The sequence below is a fragment of the Aquila chrysaetos genome, chromosome 19 (assembly GCF_900496995.4).
Source record: "Aquila chrysaetos chrysaetos chromosome 19, bAquChr1.4, whole genome shotgun sequence".
Classification (NCBI taxonomy): domain Eukaryota; kingdom Metazoa; phylum Chordata; class Aves; order Accipitriformes; family Accipitridae; genus Aquila; species Aquila chrysaetos.
In genome coordinates this window covers 21,426,788-21,452,519 of record NC_044022.1, presented here as the reverse complement: position 1 = coordinate 21,452,519, position 25,732 = coordinate 21,426,788, and the positions used below count along the sequence as shown (strand labels likewise).

Below are 25,732 nucleotides of genomic sequence, written 5' to 3'. Positions count from 1 at the left end.
CCGAATACCAAATTCTGCCAATAGTGGTGGTGTTTCTCTCATGGAGCCTATTTGATTTCTTCTGAGGAGAAACATCATCTGGAGATGGTTGTAGAAAAGGTTCACCACCTGAGCCAAAAAAGAACTTCACTTTTCAATCTGGGAATTCCAGCCCTTTTTCTTTTTTAATTGGTCATGAACTTCCCCAGAAGAATGTCTGTGGGCTGAATATATCAGCAACTTGAATTTGTGCAGGCAGGGTCAGTACTGAGATCCTAGACTCTATGAAATAAAATTGCTCCTCCAAAAGAGAGTCTGCTAGGTCTCCAGCATCTCCCAACCAACTCTTCACAACAGGGACTAGATAAAGCAGGGAAAAAACAGTATCACCAGGAGTAATACTGATTTGCAGGAACAAGTTGGACAAGTTCCAGTGTTCGAAAGGGCCTAAGAATAGGACAGATGGGGAATTAATAGTCTTAGTTGTTTTTATGACCTGACTGAGCATGTCTGCATGTCATTCTCATGTGATTCCTCACCAAGATGCTGTTTTAAGAGTGGTGGTATTTCATGCTCACAGGGGTTCTCCCAGCTTTTCCTTGCAGTGGTCCTGTGAAAGTAAGGGCAGTTGATATGAAGGAAGGACCAAGGGAGAAAAATCAAGAGGAGAGTCCTCAGGTGACCCTCCTGAGGACACGGTGGAGCCCGACACTGTGCCCTTGTACTTGTGTGAGAGACAGACTGTCACTCTGCTGCTCTGTCTTCTCTCGTGGCTGTAGTAGCAAACTGCTGCTGTTCTGACCTGGTCAAGACTGCGTTCTGGTTATTCCGTGGGATTCCTGTTTGGGTTTCAGGAAGCCAGACTAGACCATGCGGGTGGGATGGCTAAGTCTCTCCAGCACGAGCTTTGTGACTGCTCTTGCCCTGGCTCCAGTCTTTAAGGCTGTAAATGAATATATGTAATCATATGCATTTTGAATAATTCAGCAGTGTGTATTAAGAACTTGTCCCAGCGCTGTAGCCACTGTGGATTCCAGGAGGTGTTGTCTCTGAGCTTAGTGAATACGGTACACGCTTGAGACCATCACTGTAAATTACTTTCCTCTTCTTTCCCACCTGCTGTGGCTGAGCTTGCAGATGGAAAACCTGCAGAAGGAAGACTCCGTGCCCCTTCAAATTGTATCGGAGAGGTGCCTTTCAGAACTGCTATGAAAGTAAGAGCTCATTAATTTCTATGGGTTGTTTGTTTGGACTGCCAACTGTGCTTCTCAGGCATAAGTGTGTTTTCTTTCTCATCTGCGAAGTGTATGATTATGGTGGGTTACTGCTGAATTTCACTGGCTGTGTGAGATCTGGTAATACAATCACCACGTAGGATGCTTGAGGCAACAGGCATTTAGTTTATCTACAGAAATTTAATGTAAGAAAACTCCAGGGTCTTAGAGCAGCAGGTTTTTTGTCATTCCTATTTCTGCCTGATTAATTTGGGATTTGTCTTCAGGCTGCTAATCATCTTTCCCTGTGGATTCACCATCCTTATGAGGAAAGCTCAGAGACAGTCAGGCAGAGGAAAGGAGCAGAGCCAAAAAGACGGGAGAGGAATGGGCGGACGGACACTCCTGCGGCGACGGCCCGTACCTTGCTAGAGTTGTGGTTACAAGACAGGTCACCAGCCTCGGGTCCGGGCCGCTGAGGGGCTGCGCGGACCCGCGGGAGCTGCAGCACGGGCTGTGCTGCAGGGAGAACAGCCCGCTCTTGCTTGCTCTTCTGCACCAGCCGACTGACGAGCCTTACGTGCTTCAGCAGTTGCTGTATTTTCTACCTTATCCAGCTTTTGTTCCATATGGTTTGTCCCGAGAGATATCAAAACAGTCTTTACTATTTCTTTGTGATGAAAGGGATAACAAAGATTTCTTGGTCTGCTTGCTAGAACAGAGAAGCATTTCCTTGTTGAGGAATGGAATAAACCTCTTGCTGCATTTTCCTGTTTCAGGATGAATAAAATGTTTTAGTGTCTTTTCTCTCCATCTTTCAGATGGGAGATCCTGGGAAGGGATTAGAGTTTGTGCTATGTCTTCATGATTGAACAGCCAAACGCTTCAACATATCTACAGTTCTTTAACATATCTATCTCTATAGATATGTTAATCTCCCACCAATACTTAAGAGTGGTTTAAAATGGGAGGATTATTTAGAAATAGTTCAGGAATAAGCCTAAGGAGAAACAGAAAGATACAATGCATATACCAATCTATCCTGCCTTTTACAAATATATTGATTTTTTTTTTTTTCCCCACACAAAATAAAGAAGTCATTCCCCTGGGTACTTCCAGAAATGTAATAACTTTAATAATAACAACCTATATGTAATACAAATTATTTTGTAACAGTCCTCCTATGTTGAAAGTATTTTTCCCCTTGTGCTGTTCCCTGTTTCTTGCTAGTAGGAGTTCAGGTCTCTTAAACCCCCCCTAAAACAAACAAAAAGACTGTGTCCTGCTCATTAGGCTTTGAGGTTGAAAATGCCCTGCCATGGCAGACTCAGAACCATCACAGAAATACTCATCTCCCTCTGTTTTGGGACATTTTCCCAATCATTTTTCTTCCCAAGTCAATGATGTGACTTGTTAGTCAAAGTGGGGATTCTTTTCACAAGGGCCCTATCTGTTTCTGGGTCTGCCCTCACCTCAGCACCACACCCAGAGGCAAATTTAGAAATACAGGAGGCAACAAGTGCATATACTGCTACTGGTTTGTGCTGAAACAGATGGAAAATGCATGAAAAGTAGTCAGTTTTAAATTATGCAGGGTTGGGGGGTTTTTTTTTGTAGTTTTGTTTTTAAAAAGAATTACAATAATGAAATGAACCAACTATTTTTCTGGCACACAGATCATGCTGACAGTTAAGCATTCTCAGGCGAGCCTGAAGCCTTCCTTGCAGCACTCGAAGTAGTACTTTTCTGGACTTTCAGCCATGGCACACGAGCTCCCTGACATAATCAGTGGTGAAAAAAACCCAGGAGAGCATGAAACACACCAAAAAAAACCATGCACTCCTACATGTACAAGGAAGGGCAAATTCAATCCACATTTGCATTAAATTCTTTGGCTTAAAATTAGAAGCATCAAGAACCACCCGACTTAAAATTACATTGTAGTAACATTATTTTTTTTTAAATTCAGTCACCACCAGATGGAGCAAAACCCCAGCAAACAGGGCCTTCATCTCTAGGGAAGAAAGACCCTTCTAAGTGAACTGCTGATTTAACACTCAGGAACCAGTTTTCTACTTCCACGTGCACTACAAACTTTCTTACTGACTCTGGGCAAAGCCTCTGCCTAAAAATTAGGATTGTAGTCCAAGCCAATCATTTAGCCAATTTCTAAGTCTTTGAAAGTTGGTGGAGAAAGACAAGGACCTGCAGGTACTACTTCTCTCTCTTTTTTTTTTTTTTATTTTTTGATGAAAGATTAATCTCCTTTTTTTTTTTCTTTTTTTGATAAAAGATTAATCTCTTTGGAGAGATACTCAGCATGCAATAGATGGAGGAAACAGTGCCATTCAAATTTTGTTGTGCTCTTCACGCAGAGTTCACACAGAACAGACATCTGCAATGCTTGCGGTCTCCTGAAATGGTTTCCTGGCTGTACTGCAACTGTCCAACAGGAGATTGGAGCCAGGCAGAGCCTGACTTTACCTCTCCCTCCTCTGCCTTTTGCTGAGATGGGAAACAGAAGGAGCCGATTACGGAATTTGCCAAAGAACAGAACTACAGGTGGCTTGCAGACAATGGCAAAGAAGCAGTTAATGTCTTTTGGGATATTTTTGCTAGGTTTCTCCAATACTAGGGTCAAACCATGCTGCTTTTGCTGAAGGACTTGAGCACTGGAGCTCTTAAGGTATGTTACAGGAAAGTATATATTAAAAGGTTAAAAGGTTTTGGAGAATATTAAACTCTTTAAATTCTTTTGCAATGATTATAACTCTACTAGCTCTCTATCCTCCAGAAGACACCCAATAAAAATAATCTGATTTTTCCCCCGTTTTTAGTCTAGAACTAGGCAACCCTACAAAGAAAACACCCCAATGAAATAAATACACAACTTTCACATTCACTTGAGCTTTATGGGTCTGAATGGTGACAAGGTTTTTTCACTTGTGGTGCATATTCAAGCTATTATTAACCCTATGAGCAGATAGGGCTGGCTGGCTGTTGTAAAGTAGAATTTTTTCTTCCCTGTGGCTTGTTCCAGCTTTACTTTTGCAAGTTCACATTGTCTAGTTCTTCCCTTCATTGACACCCTGAATCTGATTTCAGCTCCCTCCAGGTTTCTCAGGGCAAACCTGCTGGAACATTTGTCTGCATTTTAAGAGAACAGTCTTCAGCACACTGATAAGGTAATACAAAAGTTAAAGCTGACCCTAATTGTGTTAGGCCTCTCTCTAGTCAAGCACCACCCTTCCTTTCCTTCCTGTCAGAGCAGTTCATTTGTCAGAACGTACCACTTAACATACCAAAAAAACCAACCGTGGCTGAATAATCCCTGCTGCTTTTGTGCCCCGCTTCATTCTCAACCCTGGATGTGGGAAAACACAGAAGACGTAGTCCAATGGCATGCTACTGTAAAGCATTTGCAAAGGCTAAATGACACCAGCCTCCAACCCAAGTGTTCTCAATATAGTTTAGCTCATCTGATCAAAGCTCTTTCCTCGAAGGCTGGAGGAAGCCTGAGCACTCCCACTGCCTTTTTGGAGTGCTCTCCCAACCACATCCCACCCCACAAGTTTTCAGACTCTGCCAACCCCACATCCTTTCCACAAAATGAACTGAGGTGCACAGGCCATCGCTGTTGCGTAGACGCTGCTTCGTACAGTGCCAGCAGTTCTGCAGATGCAGTAGGACTAGAGGTTAAAAACTACCTCCAAGCTCCAGTCTCACCTGTTGTCTTCTCCTCTAGCTAATTTGGGTTCAACTCCACCAGTATTTCAGTCTCCTCTCTCCAACACTCAGGCTTGTGCCTGGTTCTGCCCGACTCTGGTTTTACACTTGGCTTCCTGATCATGTCCCCATGACCACTCAGTCAAGGGCACCCCTTCCGAGAGTGAGCACCCCAGCCACTTGGCTTGTGCAAGAAAAAGGTCCAGAATCCAGCTCAGCTGAACACTGGTTTTAGACAGACCTGTGCTACAACGGTACTACCCCACCTCCCCTGTACTAAAGACAAGGATTTAAAAAAGAAAAAAAGAAAAAAAAATAATCATACATTACAGACTAAGACTTGTAAACTACTTGCCAGTTCCAGACTTCATTTTTTTTGCAGGCTCCCAAGGACACAAATCAAAACTGACTTAGTCCTATTACTTCAAACTGAACAGGTAGTTTATCTAAACAGATCATTTACAAGCTTCCCAAACTTTAACAAACAGGAAGAAGCAATATCCCAAATTATAAAAGGCAGATATTCACTTAAGAAGGCAGTAGCAGACAGGACTACTTAAATACTGATGAAAAAAGCACTATTAATGTTGCAAATGATAGTTCACTTGAAAAGAATTTGTTAGGATATTACATAAATACAAGTAATATGTTATGGTGAAGGATAAGAAGAGCACAGTAGGAAAAAAAGTATGTAAACAGCTCAGCTTCAGTAAATGTTATTAACCTTCTTCCTCATCCAGGTACATACAGCTATCATGCAATGTCTTGGACCACTTCCAGAATACAAACACTAACTTTTCAGCTATAGGCTGACAAGATATACACAAGTGTTTTGAACACAAATTATCACCGTTAATGATGTCTGCCATCTATTATAGCCTGAGAGAGTTGGGGTTGTTCAGCCTGGAGAAGAGAAGGCTCCGGGGAGACCTTATAGCAGCCTTCCAGTACCTAAAGGGGGCCTACAGGAAAGATGGGGAGGGATTTTTTACAAGGGCATGTAGTGACAGGACGAGGGGTAATGGCTTTAAACTGAAAGAGGGCAGGTTTAGATCACATGGAAGGAAGAAGTTCTTCACTGTGAGGGTGGTGAGGCACTGGCACAGGTTGCCCAGAGAAGCTGTGGGATGCCCCATCCCTGGCAGTGTTCAAGGCCAGGTTGGACGGGGCTTTGAGCAACCTGGTCTAGTGGAAGGTGTCCCTGCCCATGGCAGGGGGGTTGGACTAGATGACTTTTAAGGCCCCTTCTAACCCAAACCATTCTGTGATTCTAACATCCATTTTTCCCCTTTCATTTTTATTAATTGTACATATTTTAAACCAATACTATTTCATATAGGTTTTAGAATTCATTATTCCTAGGGCAAGTAAAACATTGATGAGGCTATTTGGGGATACTGACAATAGAGGCAATTAAAACACATTTCCAGTAACCGACTTTGATTTAAAGATAAACGTAGTAACTAAACAGCCTGAATCCAAAGAGTAGAGCAATGGGATACACTAAAGAAAAGAAAAAAAAAAAAGCCAGTAAAGTTTTTTCCCCCCTAATCAGTAACAAAAATAGTGAAAAGCACATCCAATTTGAGATTATTAAAACTTAATCAATTTCAATGGGCAACTAACTTAAGGAATGAGTTCAAAATTTTTAGCAATGAGTTAACATTTATTTATACTATATTCTTAAGTGTAGTATTTCCTTTGTGTGGTCCCTGGATAATATTCAACAGCTTCATTAGGTTTTCAGTCAAAAAGGCACAAATACAACCACAAGCATACACATACCAAACTTCCAGCAAGTTACTGTATACTGCAAAGCAATTTCATAGGCCATAAGTTAAAATGTATTGTGGGAAATAATTAAAATGGACAATTCAGAAAACTTTACAAAAATACTTCTTTTTATTAAAAGCAGCAATTTCAAGCAGAACAATACACAGAATGTAAACATCACTAAGTTCAGCTCCAGCCTGCTGAACCTTCGAGAAAGTCTACACTAAATGCATCTACCATACTAGCAAGTTAACAGACTATATTATAATTTGAAAATATATTTTCTACTTTGAATTAAGAAAAAGTAATTTATCGTAGTCTGTCCCAGCGCCAGATACTGGCATCATCACACACAGCTATAAGGATACTACTATCCCTGCTAAAACTGGTTTGTCGAATGGCAGCGACACATTTAGGATGAGTGAGAGTCGTACACCTATAAATAAAAGAAAATTATTGAGCTGCGACGTTAAATCTGCACTTGCTACTACATTATGGAGCGCTGTTGCACCAACCTCTTACTTATGTGACCTAGGAGGAATTGAAGGGCAACAGGATTATGCCCTTCATGGTGTACTTTGTATTCCAAATGTGGACTTGGGAAAGCAGTAATTTCCTGTTCACCCACTGCCATTTCTCATCCTCCCAGTTTTCACTGAAGCACTAATTGAAAGCTTATTGAATCACATTATTTAGGACTTCATCAGTGTTCTTTCCCAGTGGTTAGGAATAAAATATCATAATTGGGTGATTAAAGACTGCAGCATTTTCAGGAACTTTGTATATCTATGTATATATATATATATATACACACACACACATATATTTTTAATACATATAAGCTATGTAAAAGTATAATTATATAGTGTATATACAAATATAATGCATATATTATATACATAGTGTATATATGTTTTATACACGTAATGGAGGAGGGTTGGGGAAGGGATGGGGGGTGTGGAGGTTTTTTGCATTTATATGTTTTTATATATATATGTGTAAGACACACAGTGAAATTGCCTGGCCACACAGGTGAGGAACTGGAAAGCCATACTGTTTTCTCCACATTGTGCTCATAGCTAACCTTTATACTCTCATTACTTTAGTCCTTTCACCTATTTCTCCTTTGTCATGTGCTACACCCACCTAGCGCATCTTATCTTAATTGCTCTGTAAATTTTCCACCTAAATAGTTTGTAAGCTCTTTGAGGAACAAATTGTCTTTTACTGTATCTACATATGGTACCCAGCACAATCTGATTGGGGCCTCTCGGCACTACTGTAATATAAATAATAAATCAGTAAAAAATAATAAATGTTAACCTTCAGGGGCTCAGAATGTTTATTTACCTAGTAGTTAAAACGGAAAATGACTACTACTGTTAAAGAATTTCTATAGTTATCAGTAAAGGAAAAAGGGAAATACCCCAACTCCCTGTCTTAAAAATAAAAGATAAAAAAAAAGTACTCACTTGGCTTTATGAGGATCCTCTATTTCTAAATCCCAGACGTAAAGTTTGCCAACCTGATTGCCCAGAGCAAGCATCTTTGAAAGAAAGCAGAGGATATAGAAGTTTTAAAATACTATCTCAAAAAAATGGAAGCCAGAATTTTATAAAGGCTCTATAGCTGGTAAGTTGTATGTGAATGTTTGAACATGACTGACTTAATGAGTTTGTTGGAGGGACTAGAAATTATATAAAACTTGCCTCCTTTCTTCCACTTTATTATCCATCTCTGCAGATGGGGGAGGAAGATATCAATAAACATACCCTTGATGGAAAATAAGTATTTATTCAGTGGAACTTTTTCCACCAGGCAGAACCCAGAATGAAAATCTGGAGCTCCTCCAGTTTCATATAAAGCCCCTTGCAGCAAATAATTCTGCTTCTCAAACATCACATCACATGAACCAAGACTTCCTATGCCCATAAATATTGAATCAATGGAAAGTTACGCACCTTCAAATACAGCAAAGTAAAAGCTCACACATACCTTTTGCCAGAAATCCATTGAAAACCTCATGTACCATATATCACACTGGCTGTAATCAAATCTCCCAAGTATGGTCACATTTGACTCACTGGGCTTGATTTTATCTATATCATCTTCCATTTTGCCAGGTTTCCAGCACACAATGGCATTTTCACAAGACTGGGGGGAAACAATGAAAAAAAATCACCTATATATACAATTTATACTGCACATTCACAACTATAAGTATAACCAAACATTTCTTCTCACTGCTTTCCCAATTACATTAAAAAAAGTACAGTGGAAAATCTCACCTCTGTCCTTAGATCACAGCCACATCACCAACAATACATCGCTGCCCATCGCTGGGAGCCTGCTGCCCTCGCAGCTTTGCCGAGCAACAGGACTGCAGGAGCCCTCCCTCACCCGCTTCAGAGGAAGTCAGCCAGATGTGCTCAAACGCACTTTCATGAGCAGTTTAAATTAACCTCAGTTTGAGGATTGTTCACCCAATCCCTTCGACCAACAGGACTGCGCATGCACCAATTTCTGGCAATGGGGCAGTTGGACCACATAATTTTATACATGCAAGCAAATGTTACTACTGTACACAACACATTAATCAAAGTTACTCCATTACGGGAACCCTCTTTTCTCCCTTTAGCAGCAGGACCCCTCATCAGTAGCTATATACTCTCTTTCTGTACATTCCATGCAGATTCTGGTTAGCTGGTATACCTGTACTTTTGGCAGAGGTACAGCCGTAGTAATAATTTTACTTTTTAAGTACAAGCTGCTGATCCACACATCCTTACAGTTGACAAAGTTCACAAAACACTCCATAAAACCACTTGACACAGCATAGCAATTTAACCTAAAACCCCATGCTAGTAAAACGTCTATTGTTTAAGATCCTCAAAACAAGCAAATAAGAGTAACGCAGCTGAAAAAGCTGCAACATTACCTTGGAAAGAATTAGATCTCCCAACCATCGTACACAGTCAACATAGTTTCTATGTATGTCTCTTGTAGAAAAGTCAGGAAAGTGTATTTTCTGGGAAATAAAAGGCCTATGGAGAAAATTGCCAAGTGAGGTTCAGAGAAACACAGAAGCACAAGTCTAATTTTTAATGGCCGGTTTTAACATCTTGAAGTTAGAAGGACAAGCCTGTCTTTTTTAACAGTTATACAACAAAGTAGATTTTGTATGACTTTTTTTTTTTTTTTTTTAATAATGGGAACAGACCGTTTTCATCCTCATTCCTAATGAAATAACTAGTTTCCCATGTACAAGTATCTGCAGAGACAGCGCTGAGCAAAACCACTCCTTCAGACGCTGAATACAGCTCCTGTTGCCAAATACTTCAAGAACCAATTAAAGCTCAGTTTTCCTGATGCTGCGTCTACAACATCTAAATTGTTACATCGAAATGCACACTATAAAAAAAAAAAAATCATAATTTTAAAAAAGCATGCTAAAAAAGCATCATTTAATATTTGGTAACACTACCAAAAAAAGTGAGAGTATTTTCACAGCTAGTCTCATTGCTGAACATGTTCAGTGTGTTTTAGACTCTTCAATTCTCTCAATGGTCTAACTCGAAGTTAAGATTAAAAAGTTGCGGAACTTCATAAAGGAGGATTTATCTATCATGTATCTAATTGCTATGTTTACTTGACAATTGACTCATATCTGAGGTCAGAGAATGATGAAAATTAAGGTTATTACCGTGTAAACAGTTTTGTCCCCACCCCAAAGTCAAGTAACAGATACAATAATAATAACTACTCAATATAAAACTATTTCCTACATTTAATTACACAGATTTGATTCCTTCCTAGAAATTTTGAGGTGAGAGAAAGAAAAGCCATTGACACCTTGAAACATGGTGAAATACAAGCTTTAATTAAGAATGTAGAAATAATAATCCCAGACATTTTCTAGTCAAGCAGATAAGAAATAATTAAGATATCTAAAAATAAAAGTGTCAGGAGTTTAAATCTGAATTCAATAAAATTCTACTGAAGCAAACATCAATAAGACACATCTTCTAGAGAGATTCAGTACCGGCACAATCCCCAGGTCACTCGCTATCCCCAAGAACTCCCAATTTGGATATGAATTAACCTGGGCCATTGATAAGAATATTCATGTTTTGCAAAGACAGCCAAGAAGATGAAGACTACGTACCTGTTGGTTTTATTTGGGTTGTACTCGTAAGACTCTTTGATGGCATTTATCATTCTCTTGGAATTAATTCTCCAGAGTTTTAGAGAGTGATCCATCCCACAGGACATGATTTTTTCACCAAGAAGATCATAATCCTATGTATATGAAATAATTTTGAGGACCCCCAGCCTAAGCTGCATTATATCAACTCAGATTTTACTCCATCATTTCCATCAAAACAGCATTTTTGGCTTAGAGAATGCAATAAAACTGTGTATTTCAAATAGAAAAATACTAATAACTTAATCCTGCTCACTGTAAAGAAGCACAGTATCTTAATTATATTTACTCTCTCTCAAGAAAGAGAGGCATATTCAACAGCACTGACAGACAATGAATCTATTGCTAGTGCTCCCCCCTCACTAAATTCCCTAGGTTTCATTTTATGGAGCAACTTTGGCAGAATTCCAGGGCTACAACATGGGTGATGACTATTCAGAACCAACTTTGGCAGAATTCCAGAGCTACAACATGGGTGATGACTATTCAGAACCACAAGAGAATAATAGTGTCAGGTTTCATATAGATGCACCCCTCACCTTTCAGGTCACACAACAGGAATGGAAAAAGTTCTTAAGAGCAGTGTATTAGAAGTCAACTATTGTAGTTGCTATTTGCTGGGTACCAGCAGTGCTGGTCTGTCTGTTCACAGCCACTGAAAAGCAGCATAACTCACCTGAAATAACTTACTTCCTTCACTACCATGTCTCTCAAAGCTTATTTGTTCTTGCTGCTTTGGCTTGATAAGACCTCAAGAACTTAAAAAGTGGGACCATCGTGAAAACTTTTTACTCTTTCTAGCCCCACTGAGCTGTTTTGTTTGCTTCTAGGCTGCACTGTGAGAAAACTAGCTACTGAAAGACACAGAAAGTGAACACCTGTCCTGTATATTGAGAGGTGGCCAGATCAATCAAACCACCTTAGATTTAAACTTGTCTATCCCCTTAAAACAGTATTTATGCACTTCAGGTTTTTTTTAAGTAGGTATAATATCAAAACAGTGCACAAGAGGATAAAAAGTTGCATATTGTAGGCTTACTACCCTTTGTAAATCTAAATCACTGCCCCACAGTCTTCCACTTACTGCACTTAACACCTCATCCCTGTGCCCTTCTACTCCTCCAAATATTGCAACCAGCGTGTCTGTCTGGATGTTCCACAGTCTCAATGCATGATCTATAAAGAACAAATAAAATTACATGCTGCTTTTTATATGTACATATGAATAATATATTTCAGCTTAACTAATTTCAATAACAGGTGTTCATGTAAACATCAGAAAGGCACTTAATTCTTCTTCACTTGTAAGAAACAACGGAACTGCATTAACTAAAATTGCCATTACAACTAAACTGTTGTTAGAGGACTTCTGTAATTGAGAAAGTGTGCCCACCCCCCTCCCCTAGGGACAGCTTCTAACAAAAATATACTTGGATCTTTAGATCATCCGAAAAGCAAAGAAGAGTCTAATCTTGGATAAGTGTGCTTTCATTCAGCCTTATCTCAAAAATAATTGTATATATCAAAAATTCTAGAATTCCTTTCAGCCATTCTTACATCAGCATTCAGAGAAGTTTTGATTTTCCTTTTTTTTTTTTTTTTAATCTTTAAAATATTATTCTTTATGAACCACTGACTGTAGCGATGGAAGAAACTGTTTCTATAAACAATATGTACTCCAAAGCCAATCGGACTAATCCACTTACTTAAAGTTTTAACAATTTCTAATGAAGAACTTCTACTGTATTTCCCATTTGGAAATGGGAACCTCTAGTGTATTTCTCTTTTGGATTCCACAAGTACACTGCACTGAATTACAGCAACATCAACTGAAAAGCCACACAGTCTAAAATATTTTCCTCTTTTCCTACTCATCTCTCAGCCAAGCAGTTCTGAGACTCCAATATTCTCCTGCCTCATGCCCTCTCAGAGGATAGCACCTGGTCCAGAGATTGCACATTAAAACTTGTAGTACTATGGCTCATGTCAGAATGTTATTAAAAAGAGAACCTAAAAATATATATATAATATATACAGAACTCAAAGAAATTCAATGTTACAGACCCACAGCACAAACTTGACAGCTGCAAGAATCACAGAGGTTCCCAACTCCTATTCTTGTGTAGCTTCATCAGTAATACCAAATAGGCTAAAGTCAAGTCTCCTCATGTTAACGTTTCCAACTCGAGCATTCCTGAAGGCTTGCTCTTGCGGCAGATCAAATATTCCCTTACTTAACAAAATAGTCAAGATTAGGAAGTTGTGACTGTTTAGACGTTCTGGACAAGCCCATAAGGCACCATACCAAAAACTCACTTCTCCCTTCGCTAATATGCTTTTTACACAAAGTCCAGTTAAAGTCAGAGCTGCTCCTGAGCGATAGAGAATCGAAGTTTTCCCCGTGAACACAACGGTGAATGCTGTCTGCGACATTAAGACATCCCCACTAGATGGCAACATGATTCAACAACTGAAAATAATTTAACTCGACTGTTGGAAAGGAAAGAGCAACGCCAATGCTCACGTTTCTTCTTTCCTAAAAGCAGCACTGTTCACAATCCCTTTGCACCACAGGTGGAGTTATGTTTATTGTAGGCCATGGATTTAATATGTACAAGATATATAGCCATAAAAGAGCAAGATTTGCTCTAGACTTTCAAGGTAAACTTTTCCAGTGCCATTCATAAAAAATTCATGAGGTTTTGGCCATTTTCAAGACCAAAATCCAATCCAAAGTATCCTGATTTAAACAAAAACAAAAGAGGTTTTTTTCCTCACCTTTGCTTACAGATAAAAGGAGATTTGGATCTCTTGGATGGAATTTCAGTTCATTGATTGCATTTCCATGGCCCACGTAGTGCTGGGATAGAATTCAGAGACCAAGTTATCATTTCCCCTCATGTTTACAGGTATTTAGAAGACATAAGTTTCATGCCTTACTGAAATGCAAGCTGTATCTCTAAGTTTGGAGCACTCACCTTTATGCACTGCATTGTAATAGGATTAATTATCCTAATAATACCCCTGGACCCTGCCACAGCCAGAAGAGGATGGCTTGTATTGCTATCATATGTCCACGCACAGGTATAGAAATTCTCATCTGCCTACAACATCTCACATTAAGGAACATAGAAGAAACAGATTTTTTTTTTAAAAAATGTGGGTTTGTTTGGTTTTGGTTTTTTTTCCACTTAAAATGCTATTTTATGCAAGGTCCCAGGAGTCTCTGCTAGACCCAATAACAAAAAGATACGTATTTGATAATACATCTGCAAATACAAGCAACATCACCTTTTCTATAGATGTCAGTTTCCCCACTTCTGTTCCTTAGCATACAAAGAACACCTTTTTTCTCTCGGCATCACTTTTCAACCTCTTTCTCCAAATCATCCCAAGACTGGGAATAAAATGAGGATGAATCAAGACTGAGTTCACAAGTTACTGACTTGTGTACTGCAGATGATCAGTACAAGTTATTACCACTTCAGACCATGAAACATTATTCTTAGGCTTTAAACCCAGTTCCAATTCACAGGGAAATGGAGACCACTGTAAAGCAGTGAATGTAAAACATTACACAAATATTAGCATTGGGAAAATGAAACAGATGGAATATCAGTTTTCCAATATTTTAATACAGCATGGACCATGAGTCTGCATTTTTAATACTTTTTCAATAGGAGGGTCTCTAGGATGTGGGAAAGTGCTAAGACTTGGACCTAACATAAGGAATGTGCCACACGAGCAAAGTATTAAATCACAGACAAAACCTTCATATGCTTTTTCCTACAAAGGCTCTTCGTTTTTGATAAACAGGAAGCAAACAAGTGGCTTTTTAACTTAAAAGGATACATCAGCATCCACATAGGACTGCAACAGACGGATTTCACCTTGGGAATGACATTCATATAAAGTAACCTGGAGGGGGGGAAGAAAAAAAAAAAAAAAAAAAGTAGGAGCAATTGCTGCTTACTTGTGTATTTCAGAAGGAAATCACATGCACCTGTGTATTCACTTCCTGATGGGGAGAGGTAGTGTGCCTTTATGGTTCAGATCTCATCTATCATGTTTGTTTCTAACAGGTGGAAATGGTTTGATAAAAGAATGCTCACAGCAGTTTCAGTAAAGTACCACTCCAGGACTTGTCAGCAGTCCTTCCCAGATATTTAAATCTATTATTTGAATAGTCTTAGTAAGATTAAACTCTATTTGGAATTACTTACTGCAGCCATCTGTATTGGGTTTGTGTGGCAAGGTTTTGGTAGCAGGGGGGCAACAGGCGTGGCTTCTGTGAGAAGCTGCTAGAAGCTTCCCCCATGTCCGACAGAGCCAATGCCAGCCGGCTCCAAGACGGACCCGCCGCTGGCCAAGGCCGAGCCCATCAGTGATGGTGGTAGTGCCTCTGGGAGAACAGAGTTAAGAAGGGGAAAAAAATTGCGCAGCAGCAGCCAGAAGAGAGGAGTGAGAATATGTGAAAGCAACAACCCTGCAGCCCCCCAGGTCAGTGCAGAAGGAGGGGACGAGGTGCTCCAGGCGCCGGAGCAGAGATTCCCCTGCAGCCCGTGGGGAAGACCATGGTGAGGCAGGCTGTCCCCCTGCAGCCCAGGGAGGTCCACGGGGGAGCAGATCTCCACCTGCAGCCCGGGGAGGACCCCACGCCAGAGCAGGGGGATGCCCGAAGGAAGCTGGGATCCGTGGGAAGCCCACGCTGGAGCAGGCTCCTGGCAGGACCTGTGGCCCCGTGGAGAGAGAGAGGAGCCCACGCTGGAGCAGGTTTTCTGGCAGGACTTGTGACCCTGCAGGGGTCCCATGCTGGAGCAGTCTGTGCCTGAAGGACTGCAGCCCGGGGAAGGGACCCACGCTGGAGCAGTTCGTGAAGAACTGCAGCCTGTGGGAAGGACCCATGTTGGAGAAGTTCGTGGAGGACTGTCTCCCATGGGAGGGACCCCACGCTGGAGCAGGGGAAGAGTAAGGAGTCCTCCCCCTGAGGAGGAAGGAGCGGCAGAGACAACGTCTGATGAACTGACCCCAACCTCCATTCCCCATCACTCTACACTGCTTGGGGGGGAGGTAGAGAATTCGGGAGTGAAGTTGAGCCTGGGAAGAAGGGAGGTGTGGGGGGAAGGTGTTTTCAGATTTAGTTTTTATTTCTCATTACCCTACTCTGGTTTGATTGGTAATAAATTTAACTATTTTCCCCAAGTCTAGTCTGTTTTGCCCATGACAGTAATTGCTGAGTGATCTCTCCTTGTCCTTACCTCAACCCACAAGCCTTTCATTGTATTTTCTCTCCCCTGTCCAGCTGAGGAGGGGAGTGATAGAGTGGCTTTAGTGGGCACCTGGAGTCCAGCCAGGATCAGCCCACCACACCATCTCTAACATGACTTCGTCTTTTAATGAGTCATTGATACCTTGTTTAATCTTACTTTAGCATTCTTGGTAACTGCCAGGTGGAACAAACCTGGAAATTAAAGGCTTCTTGTTTATTCACAACACTTGCATAGAATGCACTTCAGGAGTTATTTTCAAGACTGAAATGACATAGATCCTTGTTCAGAAAAAGCCTGTAAATTCATTCCACACAGGCCATTAGTTTAGCTAGTGAGCAGCGTGGCATTATTGCAGACATTTCTCATCCCATTTTAGCACATATGACCTTTTGGAAACAATAACATCTAAGAGTAATTTTAGCGAGAAGATACATTTATGCACCTCTCTTCCTTACCCCACATTTATATTACCAAAGGATTTTTTTTCTTTAATATATAGGCTAATTCCCAAATAGCTGACACATGACTTCATAAAACAATCCAGAGGATGCAACTCTCCCAGATAACAGATGCTACATACTTCAGAAATAAAACTTTCCATATGAAGTATCCTGTGTCTGTACTAAACACAGGTAAAGGGGTTTGTTAAAAAAAGAATGCAAGCAGAACCACACAGAAGGGCTTATGGTTAAAAACAGATTACTCACCCTGTTGCTGCCTACAGTAGCAAAAACAAGAGGATCACCTTCTTTACTGTGCCAGTTAAACTGGACTCCAAACAATGGCTGACCATGGTCCTCCTGGAGATGTAAAGTAAGATTAGAGACAAAAAAAAACAAAACCCACAGGCATATTATTTCTGTGAAATTCAGCTGTGGTGGTAAATAGTTTAATTGATATGTTTTCCTCCTCAAACTACTGGGTTTGCATCTAGTATACGTTCAGATAGTGAACAGTTAAAAAGAACAGTTTTGTAACATCACATTTTAACTTGGCTGTCTTAAGGGAGGTCAAATGAACATTCTGACACTCCCCCCTTTTCTTCCCCCACCAAGCTTTTAAAAAAGTGAAGGAGAAGAACTTCTGTCTCACAGTTATGGCCAGAAGCTGGCAGAACTCCTGACTTGTATTTGCAGCTCTACTACTTTGTTTTGCAATTTTCAGCAAGGCAACCTCTGCATCTAAGGCCACATCTATATGCATTTTACATTGTTCTAACTACTTCCACACAAGGGTTTACAACTTTACAGAGGAGAATTATCAGGACACAGAATTATACTGGTATAAGGGTGGAGAAGGGTCACATTTAACTATTACAGCACAGTTAGTTCTTGCAACTCTATCACAGACATGACAAACTCTCTCCAGCATGTCACAATACCGCTACAAAGTTCACGTCCACAAAGTGTTTTCGGATCGCCTTCACAAACAGTTACCAGAGAAATGCCAAGTATTATTTTTATACAGCTTACATCAGTTTAATAGAGAAAAAAAAGAAGCAAATATGTTTATGAATATGGTGGTGCTTGTTAATAATTGATAACAGTATTTTGGCCTGTCCTGACAGGATGTTTTCAGTAAGAATAATGTTCATTAAAGTGCCTCCCCACAGGGGACTGTCTGGGACAGTGCAGGCAGGAAGGAAGTGTCTCATGACGGCTGTTAAGCAGCCTTCAAATGGCAGTGCTTCTCAGAAACAACATGAGAAATATTAGCCCTGGCAGCTCTGGCCTATCCAAGAACCAAAGAATAAATTTGAGGAGGGGGTGTGGGTGGGGAGTCCAACACTACTCAGAAAAAGAAAAGTAAGGAAGTCTGGAAGAATTTAAAATAGCATTATTTACTGAGAAAGGCAGTATCTGTTATTAACAGAAATAGCTAGAAGAGCTAGAAAAAGAAGGGAGAAAATCTTTCAGAGATGAAGGCCCTCCTGCACTTCTTTAAGAGAGGTAACAACTTTCAAAGTTGAATACAGATTAAAAAGAATAGTTAAAAGTTTAGCCCGAAGTATTACCCACCATAACATGAAAGAACAGACTAATAGCTTTATGTGATGAGGGATATGGGATATTAGCAAAGGAAAAAGTAGCATGGTTATTAGTGACCCCAGGACAGAAGGAAAAAGCAAGTATTCAGCATCTGTAAAGCATTATAGTTTAATTAGAGATTAAGAATGAAGAAAACTGTATGCCGTAAAATTGCATACACAAAGCCATGATTTTTAGTGTCCAATAAAGTTATGAATTTTACTTTCTAGGCTTATATTTTGAGTGTTTTTAAGTCTTCCTTGAAAAGAATGGCTGAGAGGTCAAATATAGAATACAAAAAAAAAATTCCACTAATAATTAGTTGGTTTTGAATTTCTGTGTGAAAGAGTTCATGCCGGTGAATACTGAGGGCTTTTGACATACCGCATGAAGATAGCACAGGTAAAATGCATGGATTCTTACTCCTTTATTACAGAGATATATTAGCAGGTTTCAAGTTTGTTTTTCTGGAATAACCTTGTTCTCTGTCATGTGCACCGTTTCTGATAAATTTAGTGAAATGGAAAAAAAATTAAGAGGAAGAAGCTTTTCCCCTTCAGGATAGGATATTTTTCCAGCATAAGTTGAGATAAGTTTGTGATTTTCTAGGTAGGACCCAGACTAGGGTGATACGTAGTAAGTAGAGGGATACAACAGAGGGCTATACTGTTTCTATATTTCTATATTTGGGTACATACCTGAAGTACTTAGTAAGCTTTTTCAAAGACAACCTATTTCCCTGGAAAAATTACTCTGCGAGACAAATGTCTTTAGACTACTTGCATCATCTGCACTACATTCCCCACGTCAAGTGCTACAACCTCCAAGAACCTGACTGTACACATTGCAGTCCTTCCGGTGTTTAATGGATAAAGGAGTCAGGCAGAGGCTCTTGCAGGAAGTCACTTGGGTATCTGCAGAAGTTATGTTCACTTAATTTAAACTACTGTCATCCTCACTGGTCAGAGACAGCACATAGCTATTTTGATAATACTTGTCCACCCTAATTTTTGACCCAAGTTCTAAACAATGAAGCAGGTTTTTAAAAACATTACGGTTTATGTGCTGCACATTATGGTTATTCTGACATGCCAAGTATGTCATGCAAATCTGACCACTAGTTTGTACAGACAGAAGAGTGACCCAGATGCTGGTCCAAAAGTAGACTTGTGAAATGCCATCTTGACCCTGGTATGAAAAAAGGGCACAAACCCCGAAGTACTCAGGTTCCTCATGCACCAGAGAAAGAAGGCAGAGGAGAAAATAGACCTACAAGTGTTACAAAAGCAAATAAATAAATAATCAATGGTTAGTTCTGCCCTTACTCACTCAACGTCAACTCAGGTTCAGTCAGAGAATAAGACTAGACCTGTTTTTAGACTGAACGCAGTGAAGTAAATACTATGCCAACACAAAAAATAATCACCTGCAACTACAGGAAGACATTTTAATATGCTGTCACCCACACTGCCAGCGGGGAACCAACTGACCACACATGCATTTCCAGTTCCAGAAGTGGAAGCAAGCCATTATTGGTAGTGGTTTTAGTTACCTCTCCTTCACCCATCAACAAGCTAGAGTCTTGCATGTGGTTGGTTACCAATTCCCAGCTCAGGGGACAGCGAGTAGAAGCTGAGTGACAACACTGGACTGCTAACAACCACTGAGCCACACCCTAAGCAAGAGCAAAGGATAGGGCAAATAATAGTATTGTTTTAAAGGGAGAACATCAACACAGAACACACACAGTCCTTTCCTGAAAGATCTACACGCAAAACACGTATGGATCTGTGAGGATGGGCATCTGTTAGCTGTATATGCTCATTTACAAACTACATTTCCATTCAGCCCATAGAGAGCAAAGACTTCTCAGTGTACCTTATAGCAACACAGTACTACAAAAAGGAAAAAAAAAAAAAAAAAAAAAAAGAGGCAGTTTTTTATTTCCTGTCATTTTCCAAGTTATATTTTTGTTTCCCTGATGCTTAAATTTCACCCAAAATAACTTCCACAGTAGTGTTTAAAAAGCATATTTAGCAAGCACTGAGTTTTTCAGGCTGAATCATAACCATTTAACATTCAAAGCAGACAGTAATGGCCATATTTCTTTGTTTCCCCAAGGGGAAAAAAGTAAAAAGCAAAATAAGAGGGAAAAACAAGAGTAGGAAAGTGGAAAAACACATAATTTATACATTCCTAAAGAATATTAAAATTAATTTCCATGTCTTTAAATCATGTCAACTCTTCATTAATTTCAGTACATGCACCTTACAGCATAGTTCAAAGACATATAAACTATGGGATATGTAACGTGATATCCACAGAGTCACAAGTGTCTTTCTGAACCCATATACAACATTCAATAGAGTTTATCTCCACAGTATCTGCAAAATTAGTATGGAAGAACAGGAAAAAGAAAAGAGAGGCTTCCTCAAACATGAAGTAAAAAGGAGTTACCAAATTTGGCTGCTACCTAGTCTTTGTACTAACATGCTCGTTTATTATTATTAGCATTAATTTTAGTTCCAAGAGAAATGGGAAAAAGAAGATAATAAAAATACCCCACTTAGCTGAAATGCTACATTTACTCCCTCACAGCTTGACTCCACTTGCACAGGAATCTGTTCCCAGGCCCTGATCCAAATCCACAGAAGTCAGGGATTGCTTAACTTCATACGGTGGTCTTTTGGGTGACCCCATATTGGGGCCTGGGTTGAAGTTGGGGTGAGGGAATATTCTGTTTTCCCAGAAGACACTTGAAAAGTACTAACCCCTTTGGAATATTTGATCTGCAGATAGAAAACCAATATGCTTAGAAAAACTCAGAACTTGTTAAACATTTGGGTTCTGAAAGGCCTGCGCCTGTGTTTGAAGTATGACTTGAAGCCACAAAAGGCACTATCTGCAGGGGCGATTCATGCAAATCACAGGAACAGCTGCCTACCTAGGTGAAAATGAAAGAACTTCCTTTCCTCCTACACCCTGAAGGGACTGGAAATAATTTTTATACTTCAAAAAACACAATAAGATCAACTTGTTTTCCAGATACTTTTGTCAGTATAACTTCCTATCACAATTTCTCCAGTGGCAAAGGTCATTTAGGAGGTTTCCATGCTCCAAATCTCTCATAACCTCCCGCTCTGCTACCCCAGCATTTCAGTGAGGCAGTCTGAAGCCAAAGTTCGGAAACAGCTACATCAGCACAGCTCAACTGTTAAGTGTGGAGGAATAACAAAAACCTCTCAAAGCAATTCTGCAGAAAATAATATCCACTATGGAGCTGCACACATCCTCTTGATAACTAAATATAAAGTTTAGCAAAACTCCCGTCTTGTTCCAGACGCAATCTTTTCTTTATTTAGAAATCTTGTAAAAATCAATCAGATAGCATATTTACAGCTTTTACCACATAAATATCCCACACAAGGCTGAGGAATGAAAGAAACAACATCCTGACAGTGTAAAAGAATCAAAAACAAAATTCATTCAGTTCACCATAGTGTGTCACCAGTGCCGATGAAAACAATAATACCCTAAAACACAAGAACAGGGAGTGAAGACCATGAATCCACATCCCTTAATACCATCAGGTATTATGTGGGAAGATAAATATGACCTAGATCTGGTGCATAATCACAACACTCACGATAAATTAAGGAAATTGCACTATATAGCATTTATGACAATTGCCAGAGGACAGAAAACACCTGATCTGGTAAGTGTGAGGAAAAAGCTATTTCAGGATTGTTGGGTTGTTTTGTTTGGGGTTTTTTTTAAATACATTTCAATGAGTAGAAAAATCTGTACAGGTTCTGTGCTTTGCATCAAGTTGTCACAGGTTTTGTTTTATTTGTATTTGTTTATCCAGTTTCTTATCTCAAGCAACTACAGCTTCAATTAAACATATAAGTATAACACATCACACACAACTTTGCAAACCTGCACAAAAACTGGGTTAATTGCAGCACTACCTACTGTTTCCTATTTCTGAGTATCCTTTCTCTTCAAAACTTCAGCTATTCCAAATAAGAAAGGTACTTTCTTCAAATGACCACGGAACATAATTGTATACAGATATTTAAAAATATCTACCTTGACACTGTCTCACAGTCAACATCAACATCACTGTCAGCAAGTGGTACCCAGCGTTCCCATGTTGAAGCTTACACACACCTACCTTTAGGCTATTTACACATTTGAAGGAATATTTGCACTTCTTTGACTTCCATTTTCCTTTCCCCCAGCTTTTTCTTCCTGGTGCATTAGGAGTGTTTGTTGGTGTGTCAGGGCGTTCGGTGTTAGTACCGCTTTCAATACTAACAGCATCATCCTGAAAACATGCAAATTATATAGAATGTAATAAAGATATCATTAACTGCTGTACAAATTCAACTAATTTTGCAGCACTTGGCCTTTTCACTTTTCCTTCTCCTCCATAAGAACAGAAGATCTCTGAGGACTTGGTGTTATTTAGATTCACGTATTTAAATCTATTACTAACATAACAGCATTCCTCCCTAGAAACAGAACATGAGTCACATGAGGACTAATCCAAGAGGGAGAGACGTGAACTATGATCTAGTGAAGTTTCCTCAGAATACCGGTAGCTGCTCTTAAGAAAATGTCGAAAGATAAAGTGGTTGCTTTCCCTAGAAAACATCTTTGACGTAGACGAAATGAGTAATTCTGAAGTAGTGAAGGAAGAAGTTGTTTGTGTAAAAACATTATGCTTAGCCATACCAAGAATCTAACCGTTCTGAGACTTCTTCAGTACGCCCTCAGCAGCATCAGGCACAGCACAGTCCTGCAGTAAGTCAGTACTGCCACTAGAAGAGGAAGTCCCACATCTCCCTCCTGCTTTTTCCTACAGATACTTGCTTCAACTAAAAGCTAAGTTAAAAAACAAACAAAAAAATTAGTTTGCTGTCTGATCAGCTAACTAATCCAACTGGCCCTCCAACTGTCAGCAGCCAAAGCTAAGGTAAGGATGAGGAGAACTGAAAAAAAAAAAAAAAAGGGGGGGTGTGCAAAACAACCCTCCCAGTCGCTGAGCAGTTTTAGATCAGCTTTGGACAATTAACAGAAACTACAATTTCATATGCAGTCTGACTGCAGGACACTACTCAAAAGGACATTTCTATTCCCTGCATCACCCATCACAGCGCACCTCAACTTTACCTGCATCATAACCGTCAACCCTGTGCTTCCATATAAGTTCAGCTTGTTAAAAATCAACTGTTTGGGTTGGTTTTTTTTTCTGGCCAGGTAGTCTGTTCACTTTCTATCAGAGTAGTGGGGGGGAAAGAACTCATCCCAAGGCAATGTGATTTCTACAGCTGAATTGAGGGAGACAGAGGCAGGCAAGAGCCTGTCACTAGAGGAGATTAAGTGTAACATGAAGCTGCATCAGGAACTCCACTAGGAATACAGAATAAGGTCAACTATAAACATTAATACACCAATTCCCACCAAACATTTATTCTTTGTCCCAGTTTCATATCTGTATCATCCGAAGCTGGTAGAGGTGTACTGGTCTTTGTTTGCCCAACAACTCTGAAAATCAGGACATTGAGAGGAGAAAAAGGAAGAAAGACAACACGCAAGCCTGTAAGCCAACTGCCCAAACCTGGAGCGATTCCCTTCACGTTGCACCCCTAAAAGAGCCAACCCTCCCCTAATATGCATAACCCAGTTTAACAATTTTTTACATTTTCCAGTTTCTTCTCCTTCACCCTAAGAAATTTCAGAGCTTGCCAAAGTCTTGTCTCCGAAGCGTACTTGCTAGCCAGAGTCGTAATACTTCACAAGACTGAAGTTTTCTCTGGACTAGTTAGATATTGTCAATATAAGAACATCAGGTACCTGGTATGATGCAACTACACGGGGTATCTGCAGCTACAACGTAACTGACAAACTTTCACCCAGGATACTGGTGGAACAAAACGCACCCTTTCTCCAAATCAACGCTTCATGCCAACTTCAAACCCAACTCCCGTCTTTCAGGAGTTGTGAAGTCCAGTCACAAACTCTTGTAAAGGGAGTCCTTTCACCACTGAGACGGGTCACATTTTCAGTAACCAGACAGCCCACATCCACGGTCACTGATAGCCTACAACGGACACCAAAGCAAACCTGAACGCCTTTGTCACCAAATTACACTTGGATTCACAAATGCTGCTGAGCAGTAAAAAAATTCAGTGGCAGTGGTGCGGAGCACCTTGAACCTGCCTGTTGTCTCACAAGCAGCACTTCCACAGGTTGTGGGAGATGTGGTCCAGATCCCTCACTTTCTGGATAAATGCTCTAACCAGAAGAAAACCCACACTGCATGAAGCTAACACCCCTCCACTCAGGAACTACATGACTGCTAGATACCTTAGATTAAACTTATGTTTCAAGTATAAAGCTATTCTGTATCAATCACATTACCTTTGTTCTGAACACTAGATTTCAGCCTAACTTAGAGATTACAGTGCTCGTGCCCCGCTGCCGCCTTCTGCTGACAGAAGCTTCCGAGCACCATCATTCACTATCATTCATATTCCTCATTCACCCAAGGGCTGCAGACATAAATTTATGCTGCATGTTACTCTGCAAAGTGACGGTGAGGGCACACGACGCAAGACTGCGAGAAAAGATGGAAAAATCCTGCTCTTCTGCAGCAGAAAATAAAGTCTGACATCCTGAAGCTGACTTCGACACAGAGCCCGGGCCTCAAATTCTCCCTCACCCACGTGGAGGAAAAGCGAGTGCCTCCCAGACCCACGCTGCTCTCTCTCACGCCGCCGCCTCCCTTCCAGCGGCCCGCCAGCCTCCAGCACCGGCCACCGAGCCGAGGCGGGCGGGCTGACACCCTCCTCTCCCGCCCGGGATGCGCCCACGCCCCGCCGGGCTCGGACGGGGACCCCGGGCCGCGGGACAGCCTGAGGGGGCCGGCCCGGGAGGTCTGTCTCCTCACAGCGGGGACCGGAGGGCGGGCGGGGGCGGCGGCCCCCCCTCGCCTCAGCGCTCCCGCCCGCCCGCCCGCCCCCGGCGTGAGGCCCCGCTCCCGCCTCACCGCCCCACGCCCCCCCCCCCGCCCCCCCGGCTCCAGCCGCCTCACTCCCCCGCCCGGCCTCACGTTCTCGTCGCCGGACAGGTCCCCGGGGTTACTGTTCTCGTCGCTGCTCAGCTTCTGCTTCTTCGCCGGCATCTCTCCCGCCGATGCCGCCGCCGCCGCCGGGGCTTCTCCCCGCTCAGACATCTTCCCCGCCCCCCAACCCCGCCACGCAGCCGCAAAGCGCGGACGGGGAGGTCGAAACGCCTGCCGTAAAGCAGCCCCCGCGCCCCGTTCCCCGGGCGGGGGCCGGCGAGCTGCCACACTGCTGAAAAAGCGCTCTTCCCGCGCCCGGCGGCGCGCGGCGCCTCAGGGGGGGGCCGCCGCCGGCTGAGGGGACGGCGCGGCCCCCGCTCGCCTCGGCGGGGCCGGGCGTCAATTTAACCCGTCTTTTAACAGCTGGTGGCACTTTATACCGCTGCTGGTAGCGCGGCCGCGCCAGG

At 41.3% G+C, this 25,732-nt stretch overlaps 1 protein-coding gene across 2 annotated transcripts; it reads right to left on the bottom strand.

Annotated features, from left to right (window-relative positions):
- Positions 1-6,802: 6,802 nt before the first annotated feature.
- EED (embryonic ectoderm development) lies at positions 6,803-25,474 on the bottom strand. Of its 2 annotated transcripts, XM_030042919.2 has the most exons (12): positions 25,314-25,474; positions 22,371-22,523; positions 16,874-16,966; positions 14,749-14,814; positions 13,875-14,000; positions 13,675-13,756; positions 11,981-12,072; positions 10,858-10,991; positions 9,631-9,736; positions 8,688-8,846; positions 8,165-8,238; positions 6,803-7,128 (listed from the first exon to the last, which is right to left on the bottom strand). In XM_030042919.2, exons 1-12 carry the CDS (start codon positions 25,434-25,436, stop codon positions 7,002-7,004), a joined length of 1,335 nt encoding a protein of 444 aa, XP_029898779.1. In that variant the 5' UTR covers positions 25,437-25,474; the 3' UTR covers positions 6,803-7,001. The 2 variants fall into 2 exon arrangements, with proteins under 2 accessions (XP_029898779.1, XP_029898780.1); XM_030042920.2 differs by lacking the exons at positions 11,981-12,072; positions 13,675-13,756.
- Positions 25,475-25,732: the final 258 nt, after the last annotated feature.